The sequence below is a fragment of the Erpetoichthys calabaricus genome, chromosome 12, assembly GCF_900747795.2.
Source record: "Erpetoichthys calabaricus chromosome 12, fErpCal1.3, whole genome shotgun sequence".
Taxonomy (NCBI): domain Eukaryota; kingdom Metazoa; phylum Chordata; class Cladistia; order Polypteriformes; family Polypteridae; genus Erpetoichthys; species Erpetoichthys calabaricus.
The window spans coordinates 40338405-40362853 of record NC_041405.2 but is presented as its reverse complement, the minus strand read 5'-3'; the positions used below and the strand labels follow the sequence as shown (position 1 = coordinate 40362853).

Below are 24449 nucleotides of genomic sequence, written 5' to 3'. Positions count from 1 at the left end.
GACCGGCACTCAGCGGTACCGTCAACTCCTCAAATTCCACAAGGCAAGTTTCACGAGAACTCCTCGTCTGTGCATGGAAGACGAAAAAAAAACTTTTACAAGCATCTAGGAAACGCTTGATTAGTTATTCTGTCGTGAAGTAGGCTTTTGATAAAGTTCAGATTGACTGCAGTGGTGCACGATATTATCTTTTTTTTTTCAGTTTAGCTCCTTATGTTCGAGTAATATGTCTAAATTGTAATACCAAATAATCTGCGATGTTTTTGTACCGTCAATTTTAATAGAATTTCATGGTAGTTTTGTGCAGATGATACCTGCTATTTCTAAACTGTTAAAAGACTTTCCTGCAATGGGCAGTGTGCCAGTAAATTATATGTGAGCCAGACTGACAGTCGCGATGTGCACAGAGCCCTTTCAATTTATTTACAAGTGACATTTATAATTTTTTTTCCTTTCAGCCAGCTTGCTACAAGAATATTTTCTGAAAATTGGATGCTGATGAAAAATAAAGTAAATTGTAAACACCCATTTCTTAAAATTGTAATTCACTTGTAGTGTTTGACTTTCACATGTGTCTTTTCCTAGGACATCCCTGCTGGTTCAGTAGACTGTGGAGTAGACATGTTGATGGTATGTGAATATTAACAAAGTTTTATGTAACTTTACATTTGTGTTTAGATTGTGTATGATTTCAGTACTTTTTCTTTTATTCTCTCTCAGTATGCTCTTTATCTGACTATGGAGGAACCCTTTTTTACTGTCAGTCTTTTAAAGATGCAGATAATATATATATATATATATATATATATATATATATATATATATATATATATATATATATATATATATATATATACTGCGGTGGGTTGGCACCCTGCCCAGGATTGGTTCCCTGCCTTGTGCCCTGTGTTGGCTGGGATTGGCTCCAGCAGACCCCCGTGACCCTGTGTTCGGATTCAGCGGGTTGGAAAATGGATGGATGGATGGATATATATATATATATATATATATATATATATATATATATATATAATTTTTTTTTTTTTTTTTTTCTTCATGTGTGGCATACCTTTAATTGTGGCATTCATTTAACTTGCCCTCCACTATTAATGACACCCCTTATAAAAATGTTAATTTTAAAAATATTTATTTCTTGATGAGGGCTTTGTTTTTCTTTGAATGAAATTGTTTCAATTAAAAGTCTGATGTTTCAAATGTTTTCAGTGCAAGGTGACATTTCTTCAGCAAACAGGGATTTTTTTTTTTTGTAACCTTTCTTACTAATAATGCAAGTAATAATGGAGAGCACTGTATTTATCCTTTTTATCTTAGGATGACGAGTCTGTGACTTGCGTATCATTTAGGTAGTGTCCAGATTGGGGTATACATAATACTCTGAAATAATGGATGTATTCTAAAAAACTATTGAGATAACCATGAACGAGAGTTTTTGTAGTGAATCACAGAGTAATTCTCAAGGTTTGAACTTTATTCCAAAGTGTCCATTTTTATGAGAAAACAGGAGTGTTCAAACCAAAACCAGATAGCTTGCACAAGACAAATATTTCATGTGACAGTCTGATGTATTTATTTGTGTGTCTCCACAGTGGCTGTGTGGCTGCAGAAGGGCAGCTGACTCGTGAACAAGGGGCTCAGGTTTATGAGGCTGCAGAGATCAGCAGGGCCTCCAGGAGGACTCAACATAAAAACTGTTGGAGTTCATCATAAAAAGCCATGGAGCAGATGACCACTTGCTGGTAACTTAGTTCAGTTAACAAGTAAAAATTTGTTATTGCAATCTATCTAGTAGCAGAGAGCTATGATGACTTTATAGCACCAAACTCTTGTATTTGCTTGTCCAACAGGCTGTTGTATCTGAAAAGGTGTCATCCAAATGGTTTAAAAACGATGAACATCCTAAAGGTCACTGGGTAATGACCTCTATACAGTAGAAGATGAGGAGCAGACAGATGTCCTCCACAACTACCTGATGAAGTGCTGTCAAGAGCTGTAGGTACTTTTTAAAAGATTGACAGAGTTCACATCATTCTGGATGTGCTGATTTGGCTTTAGTGAGTCTCTATTGAGTACAGAAAGTATCTCTATGAGTGACATCTTCTCTGTTTCTTTTTTTGTGATTGGCTATTATTAAAGCTTGAGGAACAGTTGAGAGGATTTCTTTACCAGAGGCAGAAGGTCTGTTCATTGATGGACCAGCAGACGGTGAGTGGGACGTCATGTGGTGTTGGGAGCAGATGGTCCTTTCTTTTTACTTTCAGCACCATTCTTCTGTTAATCAGAATACCATTTTACTTGTAGTGAATTTAGACAAGAATATAAACTAATATTTGTTTAAAGTGAAATTTAAAATACGCATTAATACACTTTTAGTATTGGTGAAAATAAATCTTTTTTTTTTTTTCTTTTTAAGGTGAGCGAAGAGTTTGACAAACTTGAGCTTCAACTGTTGGAGTACAAGGACAGACAGCATCACTGAGGCATCTCAATTTAGGATTCCATCTCAGCCACTCCTCTAATAAACGCGTCACTTGCTTTATTTGTCTTTGGCCTTTTTTATTTCTGAGTGTTAAACTGACTGTGCATAATAGAGTTGTGTATATTTGATTTAACTATTGATGTAAATAATAAAGGACACTTTTTGTTGATTAAGTTCTGCATATTTGATTGTCTGTGTATCTGTTTTTAGCCAATTCATGCCATCTGCATTTTTTCTTTAACTTTTATAACTGCATTGTACAGTTTTATTACTTTTTTTTGAACATTACAAGCAAACATGTCTATCCTCATTACATATTATTTATATATAATATATAGAAGTGGGCAGGTTTTAGTATATTCCCCGATCAGTCTGTTTGTTAGAATGCACAAAGAAGATTTTTTCTTTCAGTTCAACTGACCCATCATTATTGTTAATTGTAAATATTTCTTGAAATGGTTGTACAATTTATACTGAATAATTATTAATAATACTTTGTTTTAATTTGTGCTGCCCCAATCAACTCGTGTATTAACACAACTAGAATTGATAGATTTGAGCAGAGCTTCCACTTGTATTAACACCGTCTACAAATGGCACTTTGCTGGACTCACCGGTAATCCTATAGCTTGGAAACTGAGCATCCTGATCAAGACTTTCTTGTTCACTTACAAACATAATCTACAACAATAAGGGTCTTACTTATCTTTATTTAGGAGTCACATTTTCAATAAAACTTGCATTGTCTTTAACTGAAAATCCATAACTCACAACTAGAACCTCGTAATTCTAAGGTCTTGACATTAAGTGTGTGTGTGTGTATATATATACAGTGGTGTGAAAAACTATTTGCCCCCTTCCTGATTTCTTATTCTTTTGCATGTTTGTCACACAAAATGTTTCTGATCATCAAACACATTTAACCATTAGTCAAATATAACACAAGTAAACACAAAATGCAGTTTGTAAATGGTGGTTTTTATTATTTAGGGAGAAAAAAAAATCCAAACCTACATGGCCCTGTGTGAAAAAGTAATTGCCCCCTGAACCTAATAACTGGTTGGGCCACCCTTAGCAGCAATAACTGCAATCAAGCATTTGCGATAACTTGCAATGAGTTTTTTACAGCGCTCTGGAGGAATTTTGGCCCACTCATCTTTGCAAAATTGTTGTAATTCAGCTTTATTTGAGGGTTTTCTAGCATGAACCGCCTTTTTAAGGTCATGCCATAGCATTTCAATTGGATTCAGGTCAGGACTTTGACTAGGCCACTCCAAAGTCTTCATTTTGTTTTTCTTCAGCCATTCAGAGGTGGATTTGCTGGTGTGTTTTGGGTCATTGTCCTGTTGCAGCACCCAAGATCGCTTCAGCTTGAGTTGACGAACAGATGGCCGGACATTCTCCTTCAGGATTTTTTGGTAGACAGTAGAATTCATGGTTCCGTCTATCACAGCAAGCCTTCCAGGTCCTGAAGCAGCAAAACAACCCCAGACCATCACACTACCACCACCATATTTTACTGTTGGTATGATGTTCTTTTTCTGAAATGCTGTGTTCCTTTTACGCCAGATGTAACGGGACATTTGCCTTCCAAAAAGTTCAACTTTTGACTCATCAGTCCACAAGGTATTTTCCCAAAAGTCTTGGCAATCATTGAGATGTTTCTTAGCAAAATTGAGACGAGCCCTAATGTTCTTTTTGCTTAACAGTGGTTTGCGTCTTGGAAATCTGCCATGCAGGCCGTTTTTGCCCAGTCTCTTTCTTATGGTGGAGTCGTGAACACTGACCTTAATTGAGGCAAGTGAGGCCTGCAGTTCTTTAGACGTTGTCCTGGGGTCTTTTGTGACCTCTCGGATGAGTCGTCTCTGCGCTCTTGGGGTAATTTTGGTCGGCCGGCCACTCCTGGGAAGGTTCACCACTGTTCCATGTTTTTGCCATTTGTGGATAATGGCTCTCACTGTGGTTCGCTGGAGTCCCAAAGCTTTAGAAATGGCTTTATAACCTTTACCAGACTGATAGATCTCAATTACTTCTGTTCTCATTTGTTCCTGAATTTCTTTGGATCTTGGCATGATGTCTAGCTTTTGAGGTGCTTTTGGTCTACTTCTCTGTGTCAGGCAGCTCCTATTTAAGTGATTTCTTGATTGAAACAGGTGTGGCAGTAATCAGGCCTGGGGGTGGCTACGGAAATTGAACTCAGGTGTGATACACCACAGTTAGGTTATTTTTTAACAAGGGGGCAATTACTTTTTCACACAGGGCCATGTAGGTTTGGATTTTTTTTCTCCCTAAATAATAAAAACCATCATTTAAAAACTGCATTTTGTGTTTACTTGTGTTATATTTGACTAATGGTTAAATGTGTTTGATGATCAGAAACATTTTGTGTGACAAACATGCAAAAGAATAAGAAATCAGGAAGGGGGCAAATAGTTTTTCACACCACTGTATAATGAACTGCTCAAAAAAAATTAAAGGAACACTTTGAAAACACATCAGATCTCAATGGGAAAAAAATCCTGCTGGCTATCTCTACTCCTTTGAACTGATATGACGATGTGTTAGGAACGAAAGGATGGAAATGAAAATGATCAACCTACAGAGAGAGGGCTGAATTCAAAGACACCCTGAAAATCAAAGAGGAAAAAATGATGCAGCAGGCAGGCAAACGACTCCATTTTGCCAAAATTTCATTGCAGCAACTCCAAATTGTACTCAGTAGTTTGTATGCTGCCATCCGACCCCCCCTCCCCCTTCCCCTGCCTGACAACATCCTAATGAGACAACGGATGGTGTCCTGGGGAATCTCCTCCAGATATGGACCAGGGCATCACTGTGCTCCTGGACGGGCATTGTCGTGCACCAGGAGGAACCAGCGTAGGGTCTGACAATGGGTCCAAGGATTTTATCCCGATATGTAACAGCAGTCAATGTGCCATTGTCTAGCTTGTAGAGGTCTGTGCGTTCCTCCATGGATATGCTCCCCCAGATATACCATCACTGACCCACCACCAAATCAGTCATGCTGAACGATGTCACAAGCAGCATAATGTTCTCCAGACCCTTTCACGTCTGTCACATGTGCTCAGGGTGAACCTTTTCTCATCTGTGAAAAGCACAGGGTGCCAGTGGTGGACCTGACAATTCTGGTACTCTATGGCAAATGCCAATTGAGCTGCACGGTGCCCACTAGAGGACATTGGGCCCTCAGGCCACCGTCATGAAGTCTGTATCTGATTATTTGGTCAGAGACATTCACACCAGTGGCCTACCTGCTGGAGGTCATTTTGTAGGCTCAGGCAGTGCTCATCCTGGTCCTCCTTGCTCAAAGGAGCAGATACCAGTGGGTCCTGCTGATGGGTTAAGGACCTTCTACGAGAGGCCCTGTCCAGCTTTCCTAGAAGAACTGCCTGTCTCCCGGAATCTCCTCCATGCCCTTGAGACTGTGCTGGGAGACACAGCAAACCTTCTGACAATGGCACATGGTATTGATGTGCCATCCTGGAGAAGTTGGACTACCTATGCCAGCTCTGTAGGGTCCAGGTATGGCCTCATGCCACTAGTACTGACACTGACCGCAGCCAAATGCAAAACAAGTGACAAAACAGATTAGGATTTAAAAATGTCAGTGGCTTCCCTCCACCTGTTAAACCATTCATTCCTGTTTTGGGGGGTCGTCTCAGTGTTGCCCCTCTAGTGCACCAAAGCAGCTGAAACTGATTAACAAGCCCCTCTGCTGCTTAACTGACCAGATCAATAGTCCAGACGTTTCATTGACTTGATACTATACTCTCATTAAAAAGGGTTCCTTTACTTCATTTGAGCAGCTAAATTTCCAGTTTTTCAGATTGAATTATTTAATGGTTAAGATTAGACAGACTCAGTGTAGTGTGTGCTAAAATGACCAGTAAAATGGAGTCGTTTACAGCTGTACAGGTGGTTATATCAGGGCCATACTGGAGTATACAGACTCTGTGTGCTCTTAATATGCTGTTTGCTTAGGTAGTCATATAGGTTGATATCCAGCTGAACTATCTGCCATCTCTATCTTGTTACCAGTCGTGATACTGATGCCCATCAGTGCCTGCTGTACAGTTGGACTCCTGACCTCCTCCAATCTCAGAGACCCTAAAGACAGGCTGACGTGTTTAGCAGACCACTAGGACCTGATGGAGTCAAATGGAGGCTCAATGAGATATGAACTACAAACATCTGTCAAGTTTTAATCTCTAAATGTCACTTTTGCATAAATAATATGTATTATAATAAACACATATTTGATTATCTTAAAGAGGTATTTAAAATCCAAATAGTAATAAAGATCCAATTAAGTCAAATAATTGAATACCCTGATTAACAGGTGCACAAAAACTGCAAAATTATTACTCTTTTAAAGGCATAATATTTGCTCTTCACAGATCATTTAACTTAGTAGACTTCATTATAAAAATAATAATTGAAAGTTTACTATTAGCACTATGATAACTGTGTTTCTTACATTTAACATTGATAACATGTAGAGACAGCCAATAGACTCTTTAAAGTCACAATTTTATTGCCAGCTTTCTTAATGTTGTCTGTTCCCTGATACATGAACGTAAGAGTGTCAAGTATGTGATTTGTAATACTGTATTCTGTAATCATAATACAGCTAAAACAAACTTGACTACAAGATCCACAGGCAAGAAACTCACTGGAGCTGCTGGTATGTTGAGAACAGACATGAAGACCGCAGAATATTTGACAGACATCAGCAAACAAAGAACAGAGGCTGACCTGCAGGCAGACGGGGGGACAATGAATATTAGGAATACTTAAATAAATAAACGTGGATAAATAGTAATGAAAGTAATAAAACACATTTTAGGGTTGTATATTATAGAAGTAAAGATTTAAATCTGACAGTTTATTCAATGTTTAAAATTGTAATACTTTTATAGCCTGTCTTTAAGGTGACTTGTTAAATGTAGGCGACTACTTCATTTGGACATTCGAGTAAACAACAACAGTCAAACATTTGTTTTAATCTGACTGACTCAATCAAGTAGAGCCCACACTTAAGTCCACGCCACAAATTTGTATTGTTATGTTCATTTAAATTTTCTTCAGACCTTGTTTATCCATCCATCCATTTTCCAACCCGCTGAATCCGAACACAGGGTCACGGGGGTCTGCTGGAGCCAATACCAGGGCAGGAACCAATCCTGGACAGGGTGCCAACCCACCGCAGGACACACACAAACACACCAAGCACACACTAGGGCCAATTTAGAATCGCCAGTCCACCTAACCAGCATGTCTTTGGACTGTGGGAGGAAACCGGAGCACCCGGAGGAAACCCATGCAGATACGGGGAGAACTTGCAAACTCCACGCAGGGAGGACCCGGGAAGCGAACCCAGCTGCCGAGGTCTCCCAACTGCGAGGCAGCAGCGCTACCCACTGCGCCACCGTGCCGCCCAACGATAAATATCTAATTTTCACAGCCGCTAATCATAAATGACGGTGGTAAAAATACACTGCAGTCTTACTAATGCACTCGACAGAGTGTTATAGTGTAAGATAGTGGCACTTGTAGACCATCGTCGCTGATGTATTTTACGAATATACACTCCGTCTCTTACAGTCATTTTATCTTGACCGTCCACCTTTAGAAATTATCTTACACGTCCACCTTTAGAAATTACTCCCACCTTTCTTTTTACGTATCCATAAGGCAATTGGCTAAAGTGGAGCATGAATGACAAATAACACCGATTGGCGATTTGTTAAATAAAAAGGTGATTGACCGCGACGTTTAAATTTTCGATTGGCTGATCAGTGCCTGACGTTCACAAATTTAATATATGATTAGCTGAAGTCGAAAATGATATTTACGCCCATTTTACTCCGGTCTGCAGCAATATCTACTTGGTCTGCAGTGGTTTGTACGTCACGCCCATGTACTGCTCGGGAAGTGACGTAATGGGCGTAACGGAAGTTATGGGTCAAGATCCGTGCGCGCGCACTTTACATTACCCTTGCAGCATAACAGGAAACAATTTCACTGAAAATGGCGTCTGTGAAAAGTGTACCTAAAGATGCTCAGGTAGGAACAGGAGAAAAAGTGTTTTTTAAATACGCTGTACTGTTTAATGGGAGGATTTGAACATTTTATTAAAGAGTCCTGTGTGCCGTTAAAGATTTCCGAGTTTCATATACATTTGTTTAAGTTACAGTTTAGTTTGGAAATTGTTAAATTAAGCGTGTTTAGTCCGTGTTGTTGGTGCTCGTGTCAATCTAATTGTCTTCCGTAAACATTGTCACGTATATGTCTTACTAAATTTGTTAAAATGATGTCGCAGTCTAATGGATGTGCATGGCAGGTCTAAAATATAGATAAGAGTGGCTTATCTCCCTTGAGTAAAGAATCTAAGCATTTGCGAGCACAAGGGCGATAGGATTACTCCTTAATTTTTCATTTAGTTATTTGAATTCTTGTTAGTCATCATTTAAAATGCAGTTCAGGTATCTTCTCATTTTAAAATCCCCTCAAAACATGTAGATGTTCTGCGTACCCTCTACCTGTCCCGGACGAGACTCAAATCGAATCATTTCATTTTTTTATTTTGTCGCTGTGTATGGTGCATGTAATACTTACAGTTAGGTTACCACTAGAGAGAAACTACAATTCAGTGCTCTTGTACCCTGAAAATATTAGGCCGTGTAAACCGTATACTGTATGTAGTGTTGTGTTTTGTCAGTTAAATATGCCGTCGCCTAGTTTTGTTTTATTATTCAATTTTGATTTTGTGTGTTTCTAATTTTGTTTGGAAATGTATGGAGGAAAAATATAAAGTCTTTGTTAGACCTTATCAATAGTTATTGTGACAATAAATGGACTTTGCAAGTTGTCATGATATAAAGGGAACATCTGTCCCATCAGCCAGATCCTGTGGGATATGTTACCTCAGTTGGCATTCTGTGTTGTAGTGGTGTCATTACTGCGCTACCGTGTCGGTGCGGTAGCAGCCATGCTTGGGAAGCATATATAAGTTATGCTTTTGTGTATACATTTCTAAAGTAAAATTTTGATAAGCTTTAGTAAAGTGTATTTGTAATTAAGGTGAATACAACCATAGCTATTAATATTATATTCTTAATGCACCCGAAATACAGAGACGCTTATGTACGAATAATCAGTTTATCGTTGCTAATTAGCTGTTCTTATTGCTTCTGTTTGTTAGTCAAAGGATTTGATCTTTTTATCAGTCAAAATATATAATACTATTGAGTGCCCCCTTTGGGCTTCAGAATGTTGACTCTGTCTGACTTTGACAATGATTCATTTGTTATAACTGACCATGATCAGAGGCTGATGTTCTTCAGCTTCAGAAATTCTACTGAGTGGAGCTTTTGTTTTATACTCCTCTGTTGTCAGCTGACCACATCTTGATGATGATATTAATGGACATACTGTAAATTGTTAAGACTGTTTTATGTTGATCAGTTTTAAATTGCTTTTTTATTTTCTGTTTATGTAATTGTAATTTATTTTTACTTCTATAAACATGTTACAGAGGTTTGTGCCTGCACTTAGAGAAGAGAGCTCTCCAAAAATAAATGGAATTGAAATCAATATGACTTTCTTTATTATTATAACCTGATTGTAGTGTCATTTATCTTTCAGTGATTAAGTTTTTAATTGTGACTTGCATGTTATTTATGTGTTGGTAGGTTATGGTGCAGATTCTCAAAGATATGGGAATTACAGAGTATGAGCCAAGAGTAATTAATCAAATGTTGGAGTTCACGTATAGTAAGTATCAGCAAATACATTACAATTTTTATAAATGGTGATAGCAGTGTTGTGTTGTATTCCGTAATTGCTATTTAATCTTAACCTGTCATTTATTTGCAACACAGATTTGCAAAAACCTTTTTTTATTGAATTGTTTTAAAGGGTTAACTAGCAAGTGTACAGAGATGAATTGAAGCATAACAAAGTGCAGTCAAAAACAGATTAAATACTATCAAAACTTTACTGTTATGCATTAATATCTCTTATCTATTTATGCTACATAGAGCATTTAATGAGCTAAAAAGGGAAAAAGTAATATGGAAGTTACATAAAAACCAAAAAAACATAATAAAGCTAATAAAAAAAAAACTTAACAGTAATATGTGCAGTTACAGTTTACAAAAATGAAGAAAGAGAAATGTGGAAAAAGGGCCTTGCTGTAACACAGTAAAACTTAAACACTTAAGTAATTTTTTAGTTGTAATATTTTTTTCTGAAAAAAAGGCATAGAACCTTGGGAAAATTTAAGGCAGTAGATTTTTCAGTGCTGAAACATAGCCAGTCTAGCTTCAAAAAAAGGCAGGACTATGAACTCTCTGGGAGTTGTGGTGTAAAGGTGTATGGGAAAGTAGGTACAGGCCATCGTTGACAATAGTACTCACCCTCTCCACAATATTTTGGTGGGTCAGAGAAGTAAACATAGCAGTCATCTTCTCTGACTGAGCTGTAGAACAGAACACTTTGGAAGGTAATTTGTTCCTACACCAGTAAGATTTTATATCACAGTTGTCAATATAAGTGATTCATGACCTGGTCACCACTCCACCTTCCAACTGGTAGTTTTTCTTTTTTTTTTTTTTTTTTTGTACCATTTATTTATTTATATTTGTTCTCCTTGCTTTTATGATAATTAACATTTTTTACTGATGTGTTTGAGCTATTGGATACCTGAATTTCCCTGAGGGATGAATAAAGTATTTATCTAAAATAGAATAAAATTATAAAATGGCAAAGTAAGAAGTACTAGAAATGCCTATACAACATTCCTGAAGAAATACTTATTTTTCCCATTGGCATTTGAAAACTTATCCTTGTATTCCTCGAAAAGCTAAAGTAAGTCAGAGATCAAAGCTCATCCAGTGGGACAATGTGTGGTCATAAAATCCTCAAAAGAGTTGACACAAGTTCAGTTTGCTGCCAGGACATAAAAACAAAGGCAGGAAGAGGCAGACACTTTAATGTTATAAAAAACACAATTTCACCCCAGGAACGCATACCTAGAACCTGCCTATAAGAATGCATAAAGTTAATGTCAATTTATTTATAGAGCTTGTTTACAACAACATCAGTAATGTTGTAGCCAAATTGCTTCACATTAAAAACACTAAACATTAAGTAAAATAAATAGAATAAAATACAATAAAACACAATACAACCAACAGTAAATTGAAACAAATGACTAAGAGGAGAGAACTTTCAGTATCGCTGAAGGTCATGGAAGGCTAGAGAACAGAAATGTGCCTTCAATCTAGTTTTAAACAGTTCAATTGAAGATGACTCCCTAATGTAATAAGGTAAAGAATTCCACAGACAAAGTGCAGCAGCTGCAAAAGCCCCTAAACACCCCCCTTAGTTTTACACTTAATATGAAGGACAACAAGAGACGACTGACCAGTAGATCTAAGCTAGGGGTCTCCAACGCATTGCCAGTGAGCTACCGGTAGCTTGCAACCCCTTTCCAAGTAGCTCGCCAAAGGGTTAATGAATCCTACATAAAACTTGATTAGTCAAATTAGGGGTGGGCGATCTTTCCAAAAAATCATTTTATGATCCTTTTAACACAAAATCATGATCCACAATCTGAATTGCAATCTTATCTTTTCAATGTGGCATACACTTAAGAGAATATCCAGACTCAAACTCATCAAGACCTAAGTAACACTTTATTTTTTCAAATATCAAATTAAGTTGAATTCAGTTGTTCTCTTGTTCGTTAGCTAAGCGAGGGTAAGGAACACGCCCCAATGCTGCAGCGCGAGTGAGGAGGGCCCCACCCCTCTGCCCACTGCGTTTCACTTTTATTTGCTCTAATAAATCGGTACTGTAAGCGAACTATGATACATAGCGAAATGAGAGAAGTCGCAAATTCAACCAGAATGTTCAAGCAAATTAGAAAAGAACCGGATCTACATCCGTTAAGTAGTTCTCTCATGAAAAGCAGACATACAGTGGTGTGAAAAACTATTTGCCCCCTTCCTGATTTCTTATTCTTTTGCATGTTTGTCACACAAAATGTTTCTGATCATCAAACACATTTAACCATTAGTCAAATATAACACAAGTAAACACAAAATGCAGTTTTTAAATGATGGTTTTTATTATTTAGGGAGAAAAAAAATCCAAACCTACATGGCCCTGTGTGAAAAAGTAATTGCCCCCTTGTTAAAAAATAACCTAACTGTGGTGTATCACACCTGAGTTCAATTTCCGCAGCCACCCCCAGGCCTGATTACTGCCACACCTGTTTCAATCAAGAAATCACTTAAATAGGAGCTGCCTGACACAGAGAAGTAGACCAAAAGCACCTCAAAAGCTAGACATCATGCCAAGATCCAAAGAAATTCAGGAACAAATGAGAACAGAAGTAATTGAGATCTATCAGTCTGGTAAAGGTTATAAAGCCATTTCTAAAGCTTTGGGACTCCAGCGAACCACAGTGAGAGCCATTATCCACAAATGGCAAAAACATTGAACAGTGGTGAACCCTCCCAGGAGTGGCCGGCCGACCAAAATTACCCCAAGAGCGCAGAGACGACTCAACCGAGAGGTCACAAAAGACCCCAGGACAACGTCTAAAGAACTGCAGGCCTCACTTGCCTCAATTAAGGTCAGTGTTCACGACTCCACCATAAGAAAGAGACTGGGCAAAAATGGCCTGCATGGCAGATTTCCAAGACGCAAACCACTGTTAAGCAAAAAGAACATTAGGGCTCGTCTCAATTTTGCTAAGAAACATCTCAATGATTGCCAAGACTTTTGGGAAAATACCTTGTGGACTGATGAGACAAAAGTTGAACTTTTTGGAAGGCAAATGTCCCGTTACATCTGGCGTAAAAGGAACACAGCATTTCAGAAAAAGAACATCATACCAACAGTAAAATATGGTGGTGGTAGTGTGATGGTCTGGGGTTGTTTTGCTGCTTCAGGACCTGGAAGGCTTGCTGTGATAGATGGAACCATGAATTCTACTGTCTACCAAAAATCCTGAAGGAGAATGTCCGGCCATCTGTTTGTCAACTCAAGCTGAAGCGATCTTGGGTGCTGCAACAGGACAATGACCCAAAAGACACCAGCAAATCCACCTCTGAATGGCTGAAGAAAAACAAAATGAAGACTTTGGAGTGGCCTAGTCAAAGTCCTGACCTGAATCCAATTGAGATGCTATGGCATGACCTTAAAAAGGCGGTTCATGCTAGAAAACCCTCAAATAAAGCTGAATTACAACAATTTTGCAAAGATGAGTGGGCCAAAATTCCTCCAGAGCGCTGTAAAAGACTCATTGCAAGTTATCGCAAACGCTTGATTGCAGTTATTGCTGCTAAGGGTGGCCCAACCAGTTATTAGGTTCAGGGGGCAATTACTTTTTCACACAGGGCCATGTAGGTTTGGATTTTTTTTTTCTCCCTAAATAATAAAAACCACCATTTACAAACTGCATTTTGTGTTTACTTGTGTTATATTTGACTAATGGTTAAATGTGTTTGATGATCAGAAACATTTTGTGTGACAAACATGCAAAAGAATAAGAAATCAGGAAGGGGGCAAATAGTTTTTCACACCACTGTACATACAGACAGACAGACATTGGATTTTATATATTATATACAGTATTAGTAAACCTTCAAAATAATGTGCAGTTAAAGTCTCAACAGCATTCTCGGAATTTCTGGAGCTTAGTAGAGCCAGATAACTATAAGAATCTTCACGAAGCAGCTCTGAAAATGTCTGCCTTGTTTGTGTCTACATACCTCTGTGAGTTTGCCTTTTCTGACATGAATGTCATGAACTCAAAGTTCAGAACAAGACTGAGAGATGAACATTTAAATGACTCCATAAGAGTGAACCTAAGTGGCTCCACTCCACCATACACCTCTCTTGTTAACTCCATGCAGTGTCAGTCATCTCACTAACTAAAAAACACATCACACATGCAACTGGACATGTGAATACTCTTATGAAGTGAAACAGTGACATGTAACAAAATGACAAATGAATAAGGAATATCTGTTTTTATAATTGCATTTTGTTTTGACAGCATTCATGTTTTAATTGAATACAGTAATCCCTCCTCGATCGCGGGGGATGCGTTCCAGAACCCCCCGCGAAAGGTGAAAATCCGCGAAGTAGAAACCATATGTTTATATGGTTATTTTTATATTGTCATGCTTGGGTCACAGATTTGCACAGAAACACAGGAGGTTGTAGAGAGACAGGAACTTTATTCAAACACTGCAAACAAACATTTGTCTCTTTTTCAAAAGTTTAAACTGTGCTCCATGACAAGACAGAGATGACAGTTCCGTCTCACAATTAAAAGAATGCAAACATATCTTCCTCTTCAAAGGAGTGTGCGTCAGGAGCAGAGAATGTCAGAGAGAGAGAAAAAGCAAACAAAAATCAATAGGGCTGTTTGGCTTTTAAGTATGCGAAGCACCGCCGGACAAAGCAGCTGCAAGGATGTACAATGTATAGGTAGTCTTTCAGCATTTTTTTAGAGGAGCGTCCGTATCCTCTAGGCCAGTGTGAGAACAGCCCCTCTTTCCACACCCCCTCTGTCAGTAGCAGAGAATGTCAGAGAGAGAGAGAGAGAGAGAGAGACAGAGAAAAACAAACAATCAAAAATCAATACATGCCCTTCGAGCTTTTAAGTATGCGAAGCACCGTGCAGGAAGCATGTCACTTGACAAAGCAGCTGCACAGAAGGGAGCAACGTGAAGGTAATCTTTCAGCATTTTTAGAAAAGCGTCCCTATCGTCTAGGGGTGCGAACAGCCCCCCTGCTCACACCCCCTCCGTCAGGAGCACAGAATGTCGGAGCGAGAGAGAGAGAGAAAAGCAAACAATCAAAAATCAATACGTGCTGTTTGATCTTTTAAGTATGCGAAGCACAGTGCGGGAAGCAAAGCAGCCCGATGTAAGCCCAGCAAGGAAGAGAGCAATGTGAAGGTAATCTTTCAGCGTTTTTTGAGGAGCGGCCGTATCCTCTTAGGGTGCGAACAGCCCCCGTGCTCACAATATAGTTGAGGAGTTTTATTTAATACGTAATACGCGCTCTGGTTGGGTAGCTTCTCAGCCATCTGCCAATAGCGTCCCTTGTATGAAATCAACTGGGCAAACCAACTGAGGAAGCATGTACCAGAAATTAAAAGACCCATTGTCTGCAGAAATCCACTAACCAGCAAAAAATCCGCAATATATATTTAAATATGCTTACATATAAAATCCGCGATAGAGTGAAGCCGCGAAAGTCGAAGCACGATATAGCGAGGGATTACTGTATAGCTAAGGTGGTATGTAGTTTTCTCACACTTGTAATATAAAAGCGTTAACTAAAATGTTTAATTCTGTGTATGCTTTTGCAAGTATAAAAAGTGTTAAGGAGTGTATTGAATAAACTGGTTAGCTTTTTCTGTTAAATAAAATGAAGGTATGAATTTTAATACATTCTTGTCTATTACGGGCTAGATAGCTGAATATATAAAGAATTTCACAGTACTCGATACATGTGAAATTGCTTACAACTATTGACCTTTTACCATTTTTACACAATTTCCTTTTTATTTGTGTATCTTTGGAAATTAGGATATGCTGTGTAGTTTATTTACTTTCAAGAAAACGGTTGGATTGTTAAAATTATTTCCTCTTCCTTTGTACCAGGATATGTGACAACAATATTGGAAGATGCAAAGATCTATTCATCTCATGCAAAGAAGTCAAATGTTGATGCAGATGATGTAAGGTTAGCAATACAGTGCCGAATGGACCAGTCATTTACTTCACCACCACCCAGAGACGTGAGTAAAATGTTCGTTTGCAAGATTTTTAATCAGATTTAATAATAATCCACTTTTTTAAAAAAAAAAAAAAAACACACACCAGTGTGCCTTAGGTCAGCATCAAACTAAAACCAGTCACCGTGTGAAACCATGTATTGACCGATATGCCTTAAATAAGCATTTCTGACATTAGAAAGACCCTTTAACTGTGATTTTAAAACTGTTAAAATAGCAATGGGAAAATAAGAACTACAGCATTTATTTTACCCCCTGCTCGCTTTGCTCGCCAACCCCCAGGTTTAGTTAACCGGTTATAAAATTTAAAGAGATTTTTATGGGAATTGTTACAAATTCATTATTTTCACTTTTACTTTAAAACTTCAGTAAAAACAATATTTGGAACTAACTTTTCTTCAAGATTGCTTTGAATTTTGATTCCGTGTTTGGACTTACATCGTGACAACGCAATGTATAAACTGCCCATGAGTGAATATCGTTTCTTTCTAATAAATAAACCGACTTTTTCGAATGTTTGTCTCTGATTTGTTAATTGTCCTAGCAAAAGCTATTCTCACAGGAAACTGTAAACATTTTAATTTGAATGGCATACCAAGATCTCCTTTTGTCTGTTATTCACGGAATATGTACTACATTACTTTTCTTGTCGCCTATTAAAATTTTACATGTTAGAATTGTTCAACCAATTTTCAATACAACTAATCTTGTCCCATTGCATAGTCCATCGCTCATAATCTCTAACCTGCTCTGCATGTGTATCACGCCAATGTTTTTAAACGTCTTTATGAAGTTCTACTTTGTCTTTTACTCTTTTATTTCTGACCCCAGTTGGACCTGCAAGGTTTTCAAGTCCACTTGTTTCGGGCTGATTATTATTTTCCTTATTTTCAGAATCTGCACATAGATTATTATTATTCTTTTTTGCATTCTTTTCTCTCCAACACTTTTGGGTCTATTTTCGACGCAATGCTCTTTAGTCTTTGCTTAGTCGTTGACGTGTCATATGAAATTATTGTCCTGATAAAATTTATAAGAGCTGAGAGCACAGGAAGCGTGTCTGACAAAAGCATTGACACGACTGAGAGGTTAGATCACAGTGGTTTTGTTTGAAAACAATTGTAAGCAGGGAGTGACTTGAAAGAATCTCATGTTAAGTCTCTGTCTTGCAGGACATCATTCCAAAAAGTCTCTTCAAACAGTCGCGTCTCATCCCAAGTTTTTTTTATTATAATAGAGAGATGAGAAAGGTGTTGCTTACTGTGATGGATATTTAACTTCTCTAGCATTAAGTAGCAATAAGGGATCTCAAGCTTAAGAGTAAACAGCAAAGGGATCAGGAGTAGGGTTGTCAGATTAAAGATTAAGAATTGATTTTATTTTTTTTTTTTATTATTGAGGTATCCTAAAATATTGAGTAGAAATTTGTGTTATATTAATGTTTACACTGTGTTTGCTTGTTTGTTCACAATATTTCACAAAAAAGCAGTTCAATAGTGTACATAGTGACCCGTGGCGGCTGCTAGCTTTTGAAACGGGGGAAGCTCATATTAGGCCTTCATCATAAAATTCATTATGTTATTTGTACGTAAATTCTGCCCTCCGTTCCTTTTGCAGAAAATGGTCTGTGACCCTGTCATACCAATTGGCCGTCTTTTCCAGGTACTTAACCAGTTTCCTCTCAATGGCCAGGAGAGCAAGGTTGCTCAAACGATCTTGGCCCATCGTGTTGCGGGTGTATGACTTGACCCGTTTTAAACAGGAGAAGCTCCTCTCTACACCTGCTGATGTAGCACCAATTGTTGTCACTAACTACAACAGCTTGTATAGCTGAGGCATTGCACTATCCAACTCCATGTCTTTAAAAAAAACACCAAGAAATCACACAGCTTACCCCTGCTCCCCTGTAAGTCAAGATCTGAATATAGTACTTGAAGTTCAGAACGCAGTCTCCCTGAGTCAAAGAAATGGCCATAACTTTTCAGCGCACTTTCAAATGCCTCCTCTGGAAACACTTGTCTCATTTCATCAAATTTCCCTGGATTGACTAATTCTAAGAAGGTCATGCTTTCCAAATTTGAAAAACGCCGAGAAATCTGCTCCATGAGATTGTCTAGGATGGACATGTACAAATTTCTGTAGCGGTCTTGGGGATCCTGTAATTGTGACAGATGGCGCTTTCTAATAGGTTCATCTCGAGGGTCTGATGTGAGATTTGCTGCTTTTTCATAAACTGCTTGATAAGCCGCCTCCTGACCTCTTCTTCTTGACAAAAGCAAGGAGAGACCCAATTCTTTTTTTGCAGTAAAGAACATCCATAGCCCTTTGCTGGACAATATCAAAGACAACATCTGTGTCAGAGAGTATTTGTTCATATGTGTACAACATGAACACAAACTCAAAATCCTCCAGTTTCATTATGAAGCCTTTGGCAGCATCTAATGTGTCATCATCCATGCTCTCATCCTGGGTAATCTTGTCAAAAGTCTGCAGGAGGCCATCATAATTGTTTGCCACAGTGCTCACTATCCGTGATGTGAAATTCCATCGAGTAGGAGTGTTTCTGGGCAATCTTGAAGACCCTGCAGACTCAAGAAAAGACATCCTTTTTGTGGACTTTGAAAAAAATTTGGTGAACCCAGAGAGAGATGCAAAAAATATTCTTGACTCAGGCAAGCATTTAGCACCCTGGGACAACACCAGGTTCAGTCTATGTGCATAGCAATGCACAAACACTGCACTAGGGGCTATTACTTTAACTTTGGCCTGTAGGCCATTGAGAGATGAAACAAAGACAGCAGCCCCATCGTAGGTTTGTGCCACAAGTTTTTCTCTAAAACTGTAGCCCTGCATGTTCTCGTTTAAAACTTCAAACACAGACTGAGCATCTCGACCCCCTGACATCCAAAAATCCAATGAAGCACTCTTGAATTTTACCTGCACTATCCACATATCTAACAATGACAAACAGTTGGGCATGGCAAGATATGTCAGTTGCTTCATCCACCTGCCATGCAAAAAAAGGAGCAGTCTGAATTTCACCTATTATATGATCAGAAACAGTGGCTGGGAGAGCAGAGATCAAGTCATTTTGGATTGAGTGGGACATACCAGAAAACACAGCTGATGACTGAAATTGTGTGGCCAAGACAGTCATATTTAGCTAATGTTTCTGTAAATTCCCTGTAATTCCCCTTATTTGCTGATTCACTACTCTCATCATGCCCCCTGAATTCCAGCTCCTGATGGCCACTAAATAATGTCATCTCCAGACAGAAGAGCAGCTTCAGCGACAGACTGCTGTCACTGTCCTGCTCCACAGACAGATTGAGGAGATATAGTTATTGTCTGTTTTTTTTCACCTGTATTATTATCATTCTTTAATTTAATATTATTTATTGTATCAGTATGCTGCTGCTGAAGAATGTGAATTTCCCATTGGGATTAATAAAGTCTCTCTCTCTCTCTCTCTCTCTCTCTCTCTCTCTCTCTCTCTCTCTTCTCTCTCCTCTCTCTCTCTCTCTCTCTCTCTCTCTCTCTCTCTCTCTCTCTCTTCTCTCTCTCTCTCTCTCTCTCTCTCTCTCTCTCTCTCTCTCTCTCTCTCTCTCTCTCTCTCTCTCTCTCTCTCTTCTCTCTCTCTCTCTCTCTCTCGCTCTCTCTCTCTCTCTCTCTCTCAAGGCACATCCATTAGATGGTTTAGTTTCATTATGTTTTGCCACCTGAATGCGAAGACCTTCATTGATTGCATGTTCAACCCTGACCCTGCCCAGACAACTTAACCTTGCACATGAACTCACATGTTCTTTGCACTTTTCATGCCTTTTGTATGCCCTGTCAAAGTTACCCAGATCCCCAAAACCCACGTTTGACCAAACACATCCCATTCCCTGAGAAGGTTTCGTCAAGAGGCATGGCCAACAGTACATTTTCTTTGTCACAGCACTTCCAGTCAGCCAGTTCGCCTTGTCATACCAGGAGAGCTGAAAAGACCTGTTGTTTTTTCCTGATTTTTGCACCAGATCAATCTTGGGCGTTGGTCTGCCCTGCCGTTTAATTCTGAGTCTCTCCTCGTAAGGAAGACTACTAAATGGTTTTGCCAAAAGCAGGTCAACAATATTAGCACCGTCTGCCATTATGCACAGCTTGCTAGCTGGCTAGTTTCCCCTTCCACGAGCTACTTTAATTATATGAACGAACTAACTTTACAATGCTGAAACAAAGAGCAAAGTCAAGAACGCTATGTTTTTTTTTTTTTTATTATTTAAAGAATGATTTGTACAAACAAAAATGGTTTATATTGTAACAATTCGTCTCGAGCACTAGCCTGAGATTATTGCTACCACTATTCTGACCTAGCTAAAGGCAGATGATAAAAGGATAGGCCAATATCACACCTTAATAAATTTCCCGTATAGCCTTTATTCTAATAAAAACAATCCCTTAATATCAATGCATTTATAGGTCACTGCACACCATAGTCCATATTTATCCTTGCAGTCCATCAAATAAACAACAAATAGAAAAACAATCCCTTACACATGGATCGCCCCGCCCGAATCTAAGTAACCCTTAATTTGCAGCGCCACACACATATACATGTATCTACACATCAACAGTATTCATTCCCCCAATTCCCGTTCCAGAGATAATAAATAGATCCGCAGATAGTCCACTGTAATACTCCCGCAACGGCCGGCGAGCTGATGAGGAGTCCTGAAAATAGCGAACTATATATCCAATCTCCTCTTCGTCATAAAAGACATACAGTCAGACTTGCGCCATGATTAAAGTATAGTAAGTCCGTTTTGATAGCTCACCCACGTCCGTAGGTAATAAAGGAACGATCGATTCCCAGGTACTAAAGAGAAGACCATCCACCTTCTGACAGGACTGATAGGAGCTCCTAGGCTTTTCCCATGGCCAGAGCAGAAGCTGATCTGCCTTTTCTGTTATCCGATGCTCTTCTTTTTCCTTCTCCTCTCTCCTCTTCCCTCTAAGACGGTGCGCTTTATGCAAATGAATCCCCGAACCAACCGGAAGTTCCACCTCTGGGGTACCGCTGTCAATCTCTGTCGGAAGACTATTCCCCCCCCAACAACCGATCGACAGCAGAAAACATTATCTTTATGTGACAGCGCTACAATATCACCAGCAAACAATACAGAGTGCAGCAGTTTGTCGTACGACTTCACCTGCAAATCCGCATGGGACTGAACTTGAATCTCTGTAGTGCTGATGTATACTTAAGACATGCTGTCAATCAAAAAGGGGTTCCGCCCTTTAAACAGTTTCTCCAATCATCATGCAGCAGCCCAGCGTCCTGGCCTGCCCACTGCTCCATTCACTCCCAGAGAAGCTGCGCTTCCCTGGAAGTGACGATTTTGGTGCATTTATCCAATTACCGTCCAGCTTTTCTGCAGTGAAAAAAGCTCCTCTGTGCTTGCCCATAGAGCTCCAGTGAAGCTGGGCTTCAGGAGGGTTTAACGTGCCGTGCTGCACGGAAATGTATGACAAAATCGCATCAAACAATCTACAATAAATACCTGATTCTGAACGAGCTAGTCATGAAGTTGAACGCGTTCTAGCGCACTTTTATTAAAACCAATATAAATACGACAGTGCATATATGAGCATTTATTTTCTGACATAGTAGAGGAAGCGGAGCTTCCCTTGTAGTCTTAGAGCAGTCGCCACTGATAGTGACATACTTGGAGAGGAATAAGGCACACTTTGCGCTGCCTTTTTTTCTACCTATATTGCTCATATGAAATTTATACAAAATTTATTATTTGTGAAGTGTATTTAATGCAGCCATTAATCATTTTTTCATTTTCCCAGCTTTGCTACTTTTTTTTTTTTTATTCTAAAAGCCTGAAAATGTTACTCATTGCACTGAGGCACTTGGTCTTCATCTGTTTTATAAATTAACAGAATATACAGTCATATGAAAAGTTTGGGAACCCCTCTCAGCCTGCATAATAATTACTCTACTTTCAACAAAAAAGATAAGTGGTATGTCTTTCATTTCCTAGGAACATCTGAGTACTGGGTGTTTTCCAAACAAAGATTTTTAGTGAAGCAGTATTTTGTTGTATGATATTAAATCAAATGTGAAAAATTGGCTGTGCAAAAATTTGGGTCTCCTTGTAATTTTGCTGATTTGAATGCATGTAACTGCTCAATACTGATTACTTGCAACACCAAATTGGTTGGATTAACTCATTAAGCTCGTTAAGAACTTCATAGACAGGTGTGTCCAATCATGAGAAAAGGTATTTAAGGTGGTCAATTGCAAATTGTGCTTCCCTTTTGACTCTCCTCTGAAGAGTGACAGCATGGGATCCTCAAAGAAACTCCCAAAAGATCTGAAAACAAAGATTGTTCAGTATCATGGTTTAGGAGAAGGCTACAAAAAGCTATCTCAGAGGTTTAAACCGTCAGTTTCAACTGTAAGGAATGTAATCGGGAAATGGAAGGCCACAGGCACAGTTGCTGTTAAACACAGGTCTGGCAGGCCAAGAAAAATACAGGAGCGGCATTGTGGGTATGGTTACAGACAACCCACAGATCACCTCCAAAAACCTGCAAGAACATCTTGCTGCAGATGGTGTATCTGTACATCGTTCTACAATTCAGCGCAATTTGCACAAAACATCTGTATGGCAGGATGATAAGAGAGAAGCCCTTTCTGCACTCATGCCACAAACAGAGTCAATTGTTGTATGCAAATGCTCATTTAGACAAGCCAGATTCATTTTGTAACAAAGTGCTTTGGACTGATGAGACAAAAATTGAGTTATTTGGTCATAACAAAAAGCGTTCTGCATGGCGGAAGAAGAAGAACACTGCATTCTAAGAAAAACACCTTCTACCTACTGTCAAATTTGGTGGAGGTTCCATCATGTTGTGGGGCTGTGTGGCTAGTTCTGGGACTGGGGCCCTTGTTAAAGTTGAGGGTTGGATGAATTCAACCCAACATCAACAAATTCTTCAGGATAATGTTCAAGCATCAGTCACAAAGTTGAAGTTACGCAGGGGTTGGATATTCCAACAAGACAATGACCCAGAACACAGTTCGAAATCCACAAAGGCATTCATGCAGAGGGAGAAGTACAATGTTCTGGAACTTCCTGTCTCGGCCTGAGCCATGACTGAAGAAAATGCCAAGAATTACTGACACTGTCCTTGGGTTCATAGAAAGTTATTGCTACTCAATTTTGACTGCCAATAGGTGGTTTTCTTTCAAATCCACGATATAACAGATAACCCCCTTATCATTGTATTGTATTCCAAAAAAGCATGTAAAAAGTGTTGCATTTTTCTTTGGCATGAAAAATTATATTTTTGTTAAATCTCAAAAATATAATGATACAAATAATAATAGTAATAATGAATAAAATAATATGAAATGAACAATAATAACAGTAATAATAATACTACTAATGATGCCAAAACAGTATTTAATCTCATAATGAGTACTTTGTGTGGTAAATCTTAAATCACGGTGAAAGATACAATCCAACATCATAGTCGAGACAGTAATAGCATGTTACTTTTTGGATTTTCTTTGTAGATTTATTAGTTTTTGAATAGCACACATTCTGAGGTTTTTAATCAATAAAATGTCTACCAATAAGATGCTCTGCATTGATCCGCAATGTGCTTGGTCGACAGTCTCTTTAGCGATAGTGTGGGTGTTGAATGTGTGGCAATGATTTATTCTATAACTGGCATGTAAAGTTTGCATGATAAACATTTTGACAGCTTTTTGTTTGTATAAGACAAATGCATTCCAAATGTACTGTTCTACCAGATGACTAAATATCTTTATAGAATTTCTTTTGTCTTCGCATAACAGGGTAGAAAGTCAATTCTTGATCCGCATGATCTACAGCACCCATTGTGCTATTGTAGTTGACCATAGCACGAGGCCTTGTAAGCTGCTTTTTGCCTTTTGCATAGCACGAGGCCTTGTAAGCTGCTTTTTGCCTTTTGCCTGTACAGTGACCGTAGATGCATTATCTACAGTGCTAAGAAGATAAACATCTTTCTTGTCTTTCCATTTTAGCGCAAGCACTTTACCCTTTTGCCAAGCTACTAGCG

The 24449-nt window shown here is 38.7% G+C and overlaps 1 protein-coding gene across 1 annotated transcript in view; it reads left to right on the top strand.

Annotated features, from left to right (window-relative positions):
- The first annotated feature begins 8466 nt into the window (after positions 1-8466).
- taf9 (TAF9 RNA polymerase II, TATA box binding protein (TBP)-associated factor) overlaps positions 8467-24449 on the top strand; it is a 41329-nt gene continuing 25346 nt past the window's right edge. The window contains exons 1-3 of the mRNA XM_028815429.2: positions 8467-8584; positions 10213-10294; positions 16213-16349. Coding sequence (XP_028671262.1) covers positions 8549-8584; positions 10213-10294; positions 16213-16349 — 255 coding nt within the window. The 5' untranslated portion in view covers positions 8467-8548. The remainder of the gene's footprint in view (positions 8585-10212; positions 10295-16212; positions 16350-24449) is intronic.